Here is a 13,377-nt window from a genome sequence, read left to right as displayed (position 1 = left end):
AAGTTTTCATAATTACATAAAGTAGAAAAGAGTGGCTAAAGTGAATGCAGGTCCCTTGAGAGATGGGAAAGGGGGGATTAATATTGAATAATGTGGAAATGGCCAAAGCCTTGAACAACTATGTGGTGCAGGTTTTCAGAATGAAGGAGATATCTAACATGCCAAAGGGAGATGTTATGCATACGATTTGTGGTAAGGACTTCAATGCAATTGCTGCCATTAAAGACATAGTGATGAGCAAACTAGTGGGTCTAAAGGTAGACAAGCCTCCTGGTCCTGATGGGATGTATCCCAAGGTATTGAAAAATGGTGCAAGTTATTATCACAGAATTCTCTGAATTTTCAAAGATAGCAAATGTCATGCCACTGTTTAATAAATGATGTAGGCAAAAGGCAGGTTACTCTAGGCCGGTTAGCTTAATGTCTGTAGTCAGGAAAATACTTGAAGCTGTTATTAAGGGAAAAATAGAAAGACATCTGTTAAGTGGTTAAAGTAGACCCCACATGGATTCATGAAGGGCAGATCCTGTTTGACAAACTTATTAGATTTCTTAAAGAATATAATGAGTGCAGTGGATAGAATGGAAAAGGTGGGTATAATATACTTGGATTTCCAGAAGGCGTTCACTTGGAACAGAGTTACGCCATTCATTCTGCTCTGCCATTCCATCATGGCTGATTTATTATCCCTCTCAAGCCTATTCTCTTACTTTCTCCCTGTAATCTTTGGTGCCCTTACTAATCAAGAACCTATCAACTTCTGCTTTAAATATATTCAATGACGTGGCTTCCGAAGATGACTGTGGCAATGAATTTTGCATTGGGGTGGCACATTAAAGACTTATCTATAAGATAAAAGGATGCATGGAGTTAGGGTGATGTATTAGAATGAATAAAGGATTGGTTAACCAATAGAAGGAAGTGAGTTGGGATGAGTGCATGTTTCTCTGGTTGACAGTCAGTGGTGAGTGGAGAGATTAGTGCCGGGCCTGCAAATGCTCACTACGTACATTAACGATTTGGAAGAGAGGCTGAGTGTAGTAAGTTTGCTAATGACACTAAATTGAGTGGAAAAGCAAATTACACAGTATGCGGAGAGATATAGATAGATTAAGTGTGTAGGCAAGGGTTTGCATGAAGAAGTTCAACATGGGTAAATGTGAGGTCATCCATTTTGGAAGGAAAAATAGAGGATCAGATTATTATTTAAAAGGTGAAAGATTGCAGCATGCTGTTTGCAGAGAGCTAGTGCGTGAATTGCAAAAGTTTGGCTTGCAGGTGCAGCAGGTTATCAAGGAGGCAAATTGAATGTTGGCCATCATTGCTAGAGGGATTGAAGTTGAGAGCAGGGAAGTTATGCTGCACCTATACAGGGTACTGTTGAAGCCACACCAGGAATACTGCATGCAGTTGAGATTCACAAGGTTGATTTGTGGGATGATGGGGTTAACCTAGGAGGTGAGATTAAGTCACCTGGGACTATACTCACTGGAATTCAGATGAATGAAAGGAGATCTTATAGAAACATATAAAATTATGAAAAGGATAAATAAGATATAGGCAGAAAAGTTGTTTCAACTGGTAAGTGTGACAAAAAATAGGCATCAAGATTTGGGAGAGAAGATTTAGGATGGTGATGATGAGAAACTGCTTTTCACAGTGTATCTGTGAAATTCTGTAACTACTGAAGCAGTAGGGGCTACCTCATTAAATGTATTGAAGACACAGTTAATTTTGCATAGCAGAGGAATTGAAGGCAATGGGGAAGAGTAGGTAGGTGGAGCTGAGTCCATGCCAGATCAGCCATGACCTTATTGAATGGTGGAGCCAAATGGCCGACTCTTCCAATTTCTTATGTCCTGATGCTCATTTCACACTTATCTCTTAATGTGCGTGCCATTATATCACATGGATCAGAGACATATTAAACAGTCTGTTTTTCTATGATATTATAACACACACACAGAGCAACATTCACAAATCAATTAATTTTCTTGAGGATTTCCATCATTTGTCCACGCAGCACCATGCTTTCTCAAGAATACAAAGCAAAAGAATGCACTTCTGCATTGTAGTGTGAGCAAAGATAATTCAGAAATCAGCCTTTTCTAAAAACACTCTCTTCTCCTATCAGATTATTTCTTCTCCAACCCTTGACCATTCCCACCCACCTCCCTTCACTTATCACCTCCCAGCTAGCCTCTTTCCCATCCCCTCAGCATTTTATTCTGGCATCTTCCCTCTTTCTTTAGTCATGCAGAATGGTCTCAGCCCAAAATGTCAACTGTTTTCCATAGATACTGCCTGGCCTGAGGTCTTCCCGCATTATGTGTGTATTATTTTGGATTTCCAGCATCTGCAGTCTTTGTCTTGGATGTAAGTGAGCAGTTCATAGATCTCCCATTTTCTGTTATGTGGAAAAATGGACCTGCATGAGCAAGCAGTGGAGGTGCCCACTCATGATTTTTGATGATGCAGTGTTCCCAGAACTTTACCTTCCTTTAGCTCTGCCTTAGTGTGTGGCGCGTGACCAAGTGGTTAGGGCGTTGGACTAGTGATCTGAAGGTCAAGAGTTCGAGCCTCAGCCGAGGCAGTGTGTTGTGTCCTTGCTTAACCAAGGCACTTAACCACACATTGCTCCAGTCCACCCAGCTGAAAATGGGTACCGGCAAAATGCGATAGACTGTGTCCTGTCCAGGGAGGGGGAGTCACAGTCTCAGTCGCTTCACACCACAGAAACTGGCATAAGCACTGGCCTGATGGGACAGCACTGGGACTGAGCCTTTTTTAACTTTTTTGTCTTGTCTGTGCAGACTAGAAATTCTGAAATAAACCTATTGAACGATTAAGCTTTAGAATGCTCCTCAAAACTGACACCCTGACCAAACATCAGCTCAATATTTTCTTGTGTTTGGCTGAGCTATCGACAAGAATGTGCAATTTCCATTAGTGAACATCTCAAGGGCTTATTCAGAATATTTCTGAACAAGCAAAGCACATACCAAAAGCTTTATCAGAGAGCTGGCTTTTAAGGTGTGTGTTGCATGAGCATTAAGGTGCAATCCCAGAGTTCAGCAGCTGAAGATATTGAGTGATTAAATATCTGGAATCCAAAAAAAAACAAATTTAGAGAAGTGCCAATATCTCACTAGTTTTTGGAGGTAGACGATGATGGGGAGATGAGAACGAGTGAAAGAATTCAACAAAACCAAATATTAAAAAGCTAGATGTGTCAATTAATCTCTTCATTTACCAGATATTTACATGGAAGTTTTTACCACTATTTATATGTTCTTAAATTGTGCTTTCAATCCTAGAACTGTTTTTGTTAATAGTGGGTGATTCCAGCAACATGCCAGAAACTTGAAAGAGTATAGGGGGCAGAAGTGAGTGTAGTCACTCTTGGTAAAAAGGTGCTTGGAAAGCTGAAAGATCTGAAAGTAGTCACCTGGACCAGATGAATTACACCCCTTTGGTCTGGAAAAGGTAGTTGAGAAGATTATCTATACATTAGTAATGATCTTTCAAGAATCACTAGATTCTGGAATGTTCCCAGAGGAATGGAAAATTGCAAGTGTCACTCCACTCTTTAGAGAGGCAAAAGACAGAAGTTACAAGTCGGTTAGGCTGATGTCAGATGTTGGAGTCATAAGGATAGGGTTTTGGGGTACTTGGAAATACATGATAAAATGGGCCGAAGGCAGCTTGTTTTCCATAAGGAGAAATCTTGTCTGCCAAATCTGTTGGAATTCTTTGAGGACTTAATAGGCAGGGGTAGACAAAATAGATTCAATTGATCTTATTTACTTGGTTTTTCAAAAGGCCTTTGACAAGGTGTGGCACATGGTGCTGCTAAACAAGATAAGAGCCTCTGATATTACAGGAAAGATACTATCATGGATAGAAGATTGGCCGATCAGCAGAAGACAAATAGTGGCAATAAACTGGGCCTTTACTGGTTGGCTGCCAGTGATGTGCTATTCCACATGGGATGGTGTTGGGCCTCTTCTTTTCACATTATGGATGGATTTGGGGCCAAATTTGTAGATGATACAAAGATAGGAGGAGGGGAGGTATTGTTGAGGAAGCAGAGAGTGTGCAGAAGGACTTGGACAGATTAGGAGAATGGGCAAAGAGGTGATAGATGGAATGCAGCATAGAGATGTATATTGTCCTGCACTTTGGTACAAGGAATAAAGGTGGACTTTTCTAAATGGGTGTACGTTCAGAAAAGAGAGCTACAAAAAACTTTTGGACTCCCAGTGCAGGAGTTTATAAAGGTTAACCTGCTGGCAGAGTCGATAGTAAAGAAAACATGCAATGTCAAGCAACGCACACAAAATCCTGAAGGAACTCAACAGGCCAGGCAGCATCTATGGAAAAAAGTACAGTCTATGTTTTGGGCTGAGGCCCCTCATCAGGCCTGGGGAGAAAAAAAGAAGGATGTAATGCTGAGGCTTTAAAAGCAATTGGTCAGATTATATTTGGAGTATTGTGAGCAGTTTTGGACCTCCATATCCAAGTAAGGAGTTGGAGAGGGTTCAGAGGAGGTTTATAAGAATTTTAATCCCAGGAATTAAAGACTTAATGTATGAGGAATGTTTGAAATCTCTGGGTCTATACTCACTGGAGCTTAGAAAAATGAGAGAAGATCTCATTGTTGAATATTGAAAGGCCTGGATAAAGTAGACAAAGGAATGATGTTTCCAAAAGTAGGAAGGTCTAGAACCAGAAGGCACAGTTTCAGAATAGAAGAGCATCCCTTTTGAACAGAAATGAGGAAGAATTCCTCATTATGAAAGGTCTGGATTTGCTAGACTCATTTCACCAACAAAGGAACAAGAGAAATATAACATGTTATCTGTACTGCTGGTTCTTGTTTTTTTTAAAATAACATTTCCAAATATATATTGTGTTTTATTTTCTTCCAGGAAATGCTGGGAGAGCTTTTTACTCCTGTGGAAACGCCTGAGGCTCCCAACAGGGGGTTCTTTAAAGGGTTGTTTGGTGGTGGTGCCCAGTCACTGGACAGGGAAGAACTTTGTAAGTACAATGGCATGATGACAAAATAAATAATGCACAAAAATGTTCGTCCTTGAATGTGTACTGTCAGTTGAATTGTCTAAAGTCTCTGGTGATTTCCTTTGTTTCAAGCAGGGAAAGATAGTAAGTCAATTGTCTGTACCCAGGTTGATTAATATACCGGTATAAGTTTTAAAGCAGAGATACAGAAAGAAACAAAAGTGGAAAAAGATCAGTGCCCTTAGCATTGTGTTTAAAATGAGCTGCCTTTGTGATTTCTGTCAGTTGAGTATATGGCTTCAGTTTTTGTAAATGCAGGCACTGCTATTGAGATTAAGTGGAGGAAAGAAAATGCAGACTTTGTGAGAACAGGAAAACTCATTCAGGTACAGGATCTCTGGAAAGCCATCTCACAGACAAAGTGTCAATTCTGAGCTAAACTTGAACTTGACAGGATGCTCGACAGTTGTGGCAGGGCTTGAATGTTATCACATCTTATAAAGTAAAATCAAGTGACATAGACAACAACAGGGCTTTGCTTCCAGAAGAGCTGTAACCATCAAAATATGGAGGAACTATCACGAACTCCCACAGCCCCCAGTGATCCTGTGATGATTTCACTTTCTGAGACCAGCATGTGAGCAACCTTCAGAAGGGTGAACCCACAAAAAGCATCTGGCCCAGATGGGGTACCAGGCCAAGTACTAAAGATTTGTGCTGGTCAACTGGCTGGAGTATTCACTAAGATCTTTAACCTTTCACTTCAGCAGTCTGAGCTTCCCACCTACTTCAAGCAGACTTCACATACTGCTGCCTCAGAAGAACACGTTAATTGCATCAAATACTATCGTCCAGCAACATTTACATCGGCAGTGATGAAATACTTAGAGAGGTTCATGATGCAACATGTCAACTCCTGAGAAGCGACTTGGATCTGCTCCAATTTGCCTACCAGAGCAACAGTCTACAGCAGATGCCATTTATTGGCTCTTCACTTAACCCTGGAACATTTGGACAGCAAAGGTGCACACGTCAGGGTGTTCTTTATCGACTGCAGTTCGGCATTCAATACCATCATCCCCTCAAAACTAATCAATAAGCTTGAAGACCTTGGTCTCAATACCTCCTTGTGCAAGTGGATCCTCTATTTCCTCACTTGCAAACTCCAGTCAGTTCAGATTGGCAACAACATTGCCCCCACAATCTCCATCAGCACAGATAAACCACAAAGCTGTTAGGCTCCTGCTCTACTTGCTTTGCCCTTGTACTTTCATGGCTAAGCACAACTGCAATGCCATATTCAAGTTTGATGACGACACCACTGTCATAGGCCGAATCAAAGGTGACAAATCAACATATATGAGGGAGATTGCAAATCTGGCTGAGTGGTGCCTCAACAGCAGCCTCTCACTCAATGTCAGCACCAACAAGGTGACTCCAGGAGGAGAAAACCAGAGATCCGTAAGCCAGTCCTCATCAGAGGATCAGAGGTGGAGAAGATCAGCAGCTTTAAATTCCTCAGTGTTATCATTACAGCGGACCTATCCTAGGCTCAGCATGTAAGCACAATTACGAAGAAAGCATTACAGCACCTCTACTTAGGAGTTTGCAAAGATTCAGCGTGATATCTAAAACTTTGACAGACTTCTATAGATGTGTGATAGATGTATATTAACTGGCTGCATTATAGCCTGGTATGGAAACACTAATGCCCTTGAAAAGAAAATCCTACAAAAAGAAGTGGATATAGCCCAGTCCATCATGGGTAAAGCCATTCCCACCATTAAGCAAGTGTACATGAAGCATTGTCACAGGAAAGCAGCAACCATCATCAGGGACCTCCACCACCCAGGACATGCTCTCTTCATGCTGCTGCCATCAGGAAGAAGGTACAGAAGCCTCAAACTCACTCCACCAGGTTCAGGAACAGTTATTACCCCTCAACCATCAGGCTTCTGAACCAAAGGGGATAACTTCACTCAACTTTATTTGCCCTATTATTGAAATGTTCCCACAACCTTTGTGCTCATTTTCAAAAACTCCTCATCTCACATTCTTGATATTTAATGCTATTTATTTGTTGTTATTTCTTTCTTTTTGTATTTGCAGTTGGTTGTCTTTTGCACACTAGTTGAATGTCCCAAGTTGGTGGGGTCTTTCATTGATTCTATTACGGATTTACTGAGCATGCTGCAAGAAATTATGTACTTTGAAAATAAATTTACTTTTAAATTTAAACATACAGTATGTCTGAATGCATGTAGGATTGCAGTAACAGGAAAGGAGGAGAGTTGGTCCAATGTGAGGCTATATGAAAGCAGGAATATATCTACTTAAGCCAGCTCTGGTGTTTAATAATGGCTGATTAGATTGGGCTCTGTTCCACCTTCCTCCCTGATTCCCATAATTTTTGACTTCTCTGTAGTCCCAAAGACTTGAATATACCTAACAGCTTGATCTACAACTTGACCTAGCTTAGAGAGTTCCAACAGTTCATGACCTAGAGAAGTTCATGACCTTAAATGGATATCATATCCTAAATTGTCATGAATCTAGAATCCCTCCACTAAGGGAGTTATCTTCACATCACCTATTTTGCAAACATTTATAGAATTTTGCATCCTTCAATACTATCACTTGTGTTTCTCAGCTCCAGTGGCTAGCCTCCTTAATTCATTCCCATAAGATGCTTTTCATTTCTTGCAGCCATTCTTGGTACTGTCTCCACTGCATATGTATAACTCACTACCTGCAGTTCTCCAAAGGCCCATTTAGTCATAACAAGGCTTTCTTACTATTATACACCATCCCTGTTTGACTCTACATCCCTTTCTGGGTGTTAGCCCTGTCAATAAAACTGACCACAGGGAACCAGGTTGTTTAATCTTGGTCATTAATAAAAATAGTAAATAATTGAGGACTCAACACTGATCTGTGGGACACCCATTTATTTGGGCTTCCCAAACTGAAATTGATCCATTTATCTCAACAGTGTTTTCAGTTGGTTAATTTTATAGCTGTGTCAATCCCATGAGCTCCTGCTTTATGCAGTAATATGGTACTTCAAGAAATTATTTTTGGAAATATAAATACATTGCTGTATATCTACTAGTTTACCCTTAAATCCACTTAGTTTTTTGACCTCTAGTAGAGGAATCAATGGTTAGCATGGAGGTATAAGGAAATAAATGAGAGATAAGGCAAAAGTATGAAGAGAATTAGGATGGGATAAAATATGTATGAGTCCTTCTGATTTGGCAGCTTTTTCCTTTTGACCACATTTGATGTAATACATTGATAAAAATACTGCTTAAAGGAACTATGGGCTAGGGTTAAATTTGTGGGTTGCTAGATGGCACGGGTTGGTGGGCCAGAAGGCTTTGCACTGCATTTCTAAAATAATAAATAAAAATATTGCCTCAGCCAGTATATCCCTTAGGATGGCTGGTCTGTCCACTGAAAATTTTGCCCTTGTTGAGTGATTGATTTTCTAAGTTCTGAATTTAGACCAGAATAGCATTCACATGATATAGATCACGTGTTGAATTGGAGCCTCAAGATATTAGTAGTAAACATTGGAAATGGAAACCATTTCATTCCCCAACACTCACAGCCACAACATAGTTGGTTTAAAAAAAGCTCTCTATGCTAAATTGCTATACTAGATATATGTTTTGTATTATTTTAAAATATAATTTCTGAACATGACGTTGCCATTTTCAAAACCAATTTACTTAATTGGACCTCAGGATTACATCTAATTTATCTTTTAAATTTTTTTTTTCTCCCCATCCTGCACCAGTTGGTGAATCTGCAGCAGGGAAAGCCTCAAGGAGCCTAGCTCAGCACATTCCAGGGACTGGTGGAATTGAAGGAGTCAAAGGAGCAGCATCTGGTGTAGCAGGAGAGTTGGCTCGGGCCAGAATAGCACTTGATGAAAGAGGCCAGAAACTGAGTGAGCTAGAAGAGCGAACGGCAGCTTTGTTATACAGTGCCGACACCTTCTCTAAACATGCTCACGAGGTAAGGTCTGTTTATTAATGACAAGAGTCTTCTCTTGTTATCTCTTAACTCATAGTTTTTCAAAGTTTGCAAAGGGAACTTGCAAATACTACTCTTTAGTACTTCATTGTCTTCATGCTGTAGGCATTCTGAGCTCATGATCAGTACAATCTAAATGCAAATACTTCCTTTTTATTTTTAACTGGGAAATACTGGCTTTTATTTCTCCCCCATCCTCTCAGTGAATTGATTGAATATTAAATACTCGGTGACATAAGACCTATTTCATCACTTAAGGAAAATACTAATTTTATTTTCCTATTGCATCTTGCATGATGTGAGTTGTTTTGTGAAAGTCCATCACTTGTCAAAATAGGTTTCTTTCTTGTCAGGGTGAACTTTACCATATACTTAAATCTCCATGTAAAACCTCTTTTAATCATAAATTCATTAATAAAAACAACTGACCTTGATCTTGCTATGCTGTGCTGTCCCTGAATTCATCCATTTAAAAAATGGGCTTAATTACACAGCACCTTTCAAGATCCAGGGCATTTTAATCACTTAACAGTCAATAAAGTTCTGCTTGTAATCACAGATATTTTCTGGCAGTCTTGCAATCCCATCTCAATGTATTGAACTCTAGTCATCCCAAAGGCAGTTTCAAACCCCAAATCTTTTCCTTCCTGTTTCTACTACTGAGTTTTACTCTTTTGGTTCACCTCTTTCATGAGAAGAGGTCAAATAAATTCCTACTATTCACTGCCTCTATCAGTAATCATGTTTTGCTTTTGTTGAGTTTTATTTTGGAACATTCCCAGAACAATTTAGTTTCAACTTATTAAGAGACCAAAGAATGAGCTATCATGAGACATTAAACAGTGTTATTGTGTTTCATCTGGGATCATAAAAAAAATTACTTATGAGAAAAGGAATCAATTTTTGTCGTAAATTTTATATTCTGCCTTCCGCCCACTGTTGTCCTTGAGAATTGCAACGAATAATTCGAAAGGAGCTGACAAAGGACACAGGGGAAGCTGTTAATTATATGGTTCTACAGCTGGTTTAAAATCATGTTCAGAAGAAAACATGTTTGCCTCGCCTTTAACCTTAGATGATTGAGAGTCTCAAAAGTCTGTTCCTGAAGTTGTGTTTTTATGTTTTCTTTTCAGATGATGTTAAAGTGCAAAGATAAGAAGTGGTACCAGTTTTGAACACCTTGATCCAACATTACTTAAATACTTCAGCTGGAAGGAGGTTATCCATAGATGATTCTCCCTCTTCATTTATTTCTGCAGGACAGGAGGTTCATCTTTGAGTATTGCTGTTTCCTAGCACAACTCATAAACTTTTTCCCTCGGTCACATTGCTTTAAACTGAGGAGGAAACTGAAAACTTGCAACATGAAGATGTTTTCTACTGTAGCTGTGGGTTGGTGCACAGTGTGGGACCTGAGCAGGGAACAAGGGGCAGTGCTGGGTTTTATGTGTTATTTCACATGCCAAATGTTTTGTGCTATTGTCTCTGGCAGTGTTTCACCCATAAAACTATAAATGTAATACTGCATTCAATCCAGATGCCAGTAAATGCAAAACAAGAGGATAAATACGTGTAGCAAAGTATTGCATTGAAAATCCAAACAATGATTTATTTCTGGTTCAAGAAATTAATTTGCACATTATTAGTTTGGTGTATTGAGCTTGGTGGTAACAGTTTGCAGTTTGTGTCCAACTCTGATCAGATAATATTCATTTGTGTCTGATACTAATTAGATAATGGTGTGTGTCCACTGGCTGGATGCAGTGAGCTTTGGTGATGTTGTTTCGTAGTTAGTGCTGATTGATTGATACTGGTTTGTCTCTGGCAATAATGAATGATTTAATTTTCTGTCTAATACTGGTTGAATGAATAACGTTTTGAGGTCTGGTTTGTTTCAGTTGACTATAGATGCAGTTCTTTTTTTTGAATAATTAACCTGCCTGTGCAGTTACTCATTCAAAAAGCATTTTGTAATTAGATTTTATTATGTAACCCCCACCTACTATTGATAATTTTCAATAATGCAAATTCTTTGAGCTGTAGTAACAACTTTTTAAAATAAATTGACCATCATTGGTTTGGAGTCACGAAATAATTATAGAAAATAAATTAAATCTCAATTATAGTATTATGGTGCCAGATTAAATATACATTATTTATTGTGCTAAATCCCAGCCTAGTTAACCAGATCTTGCTGTATGAATTGTTACTGTTTGGTAGTCAACCATCTGTAGGATAGTTTGGAGTGCCATGGAAGTATTTTTTTACCCTTGTTCTTCAGGGAATAAATTCCAGACAACAACAAATTATTTTCCTGACAAACTATATTTGAAACCAAAGGGAAGGAGAGGGCATGTTGACATTGTTTATGGAATGGGAGAAAGCTGGATTGGTCTGATTGTGTGTTGCTGGAAAATTAGGCTGCAGTGGAATTTTACGTTTGCTTTTGAAAAATACCTAGTGCCACTGTAGACATGGAATATCCAACAGAATTGGAACTTACTTTTATTAAGTAAGGACTAGTTCTGATTCCTGTTCATTCACTGTACATTATTGGTGTATTGTCACATTCCATGTTGCAGTACATAAGTTGTAATACTTTGGGATTAACCATATTTGAAGATTAGTGGAATGCACTTGCAGAAATTGGTTATAACTGTTCCCATTTCTGTTTTTGTACGTTTTTACAAGTTCACCACCTTCAGTCACTTTGCTATAGATGCAGTGTGTGTGTGTGTGTATGTGTGAGAGAGAGATGTTTGCAGCCTTTCCTCTTCATGATCATTGCACATATTCAACTTGGGTCTTGTGAGAGAAGTTGAAGGCTGAGAAAGAAAGATGCTGGCTTCCACAGAAACAGCTGTTCATTTAATAATGAAACGTAGACTCGATATAGTTGGAGTCCCACTGTCATAAGTGCCCACACAGTAGAACTATTCCTCACAAACCTCAGCAGCCACAGAGTCCAGATCAATGCAGCAAATCACTATGCTTTTACAATGTAGGCTATTAGAAATTCACAGGAGTTTGTTTCATGATGAAATTCTAATCTGCAATCAATATAAAATGTTGATTGCCAAGAGCATGGTTGTCTTCAAGACAGAAATGTTTACTTGTGTTATCATTGTAGCCATGCTTTTCATGTTCAGATCTTCGGGGTTTATTTTGTATGTCATTTACATTCCCTTTTGTTTACAGTGTAGATTTTTTCTTTATTTTTAGTATCTCATTGAAATCTGGAGCACCTCTTTTAAAGTGGCTGCTGCCTGGATTGTCCTCTCTCCCCTGATTATGATGGCACAATGCTCCTAACAAGGGGAGTTGTGCATGTGCAAGGGTCTTTATCCTCTTGATTAGCATTTCAGGATTTCTTTAATGAAACAAATTTCTTTTCAGCATATTTGAAAATATATAAATATGAAGTATATGTGTTGAGAAATATATTTCCTTAAATATGTTTTCATTGTAGGGTCTGTACTTCATTTCCTTGATCTTTTGATGGAAATGCACGAAATTTACTGCTGTTTGTGTGTTACCCGTGATGTGCATCAAGTCTCTCTGAGTGTTCTGTTAAATTAAAAGCTAATGAAGTTGAATTTGCTGAGTACTTCTGCCAAATTGTAATGTTTTTTCCTGAAAACTGTTTTTCTAAAAAAAATTAAAATATCCAATCTAGCTGACAAATTTGAAAGTGTTTGTTTCCAAGGCACTTGCTTCATAGTGTATTATACAGCCACAAACACACATGTGGCTTTGTAGTTTCATTTCCTTTAAACCACCCTGTCCTTCCACCAGTCTTTACCATCCAGGTGGATCAGACCTTGAACTTGTCTGTCTTTGTTCTTGAGATGCAGGTGGCACTGACACAGCCCATTCCTTGGGTTTTGAGATTCTGCACCAACTGGGATCATTTTTATCCTTCTGATGGCATTATTTTTTGTTAGCAGAAGTTTGTTTTATGAGTAAGAGGCTTTCAAGATCACTAAAAGGACACCACTGTGTATGCTGGCTTGGTGTCATGTGTAGACCAGACCAAATGAGATTTAGAGCTCCTTCCTTGAAGAACTTGGGTTTTACAATTCATTGTTTATGACAGCCTGCCATAAACAGAAAAAAAAGGAGCAGAATAAACCACTTAGCTCTACTTGCCTGCTTATCATCAGTACAATCATGGTCCATGGTATATCCAAAACAAATTTTCACTCTTTCCCTCTAATCATGGATGTCTGTTATGTCCAGAAATATAGCCATCTCCAGTGACCTGTCCTCAACAATGCTCTACAGTAAAGGATTCAACAGATTCAGCAGCCTCTG

General features: G+C 39.0%; 1 protein-coding gene across 6 annotated transcripts in view; it reads left to right on the top strand.

Moving 5' to 3' along the window:
- Nucleotides 1–12,747, top strand: part of stxbp5a (syntaxin binding protein 5a (tomosyn)) — a 220,186-nt gene extending 207,439 nt beyond the window's left edge. For all 6 annotated transcript variants that reach the window (XM_073051464.1, XM_073051461.1, XM_073051467.1 and 3 more), the window contains 3 exons: nt 4,932–5,043; nt 8,825–9,045; nt 10,197–12,747. In XM_073051464.1, the coding sequence (XP_072907565.1) occupies nt 4,932–5,043; nt 8,825–9,045; nt 10,197–10,238 (375 nt within the window). In that variant the 3' untranslated portion in view covers nt 10,239–12,747. The remainder of the gene's footprint in view (nt 1–4,931; nt 5,044–8,824; nt 9,046–10,196) is intronic.
- Nucleotides 12,748–13,377: the final 630 nt, after the last annotated feature.

The sequence above is a fragment of the Hemitrygon akajei genome, chromosome 7 (genome assembly GCF_048418815.1).
Source record: "Hemitrygon akajei chromosome 7, sHemAka1.3, whole genome shotgun sequence".
NCBI lineage: Eukaryota > Metazoa > Chordata > Chondrichthyes > Myliobatiformes > Dasyatidae > Hemitrygon > Hemitrygon akajei.
This window is presented reverse-complemented; position numbering and strand designations above follow the sequence as displayed.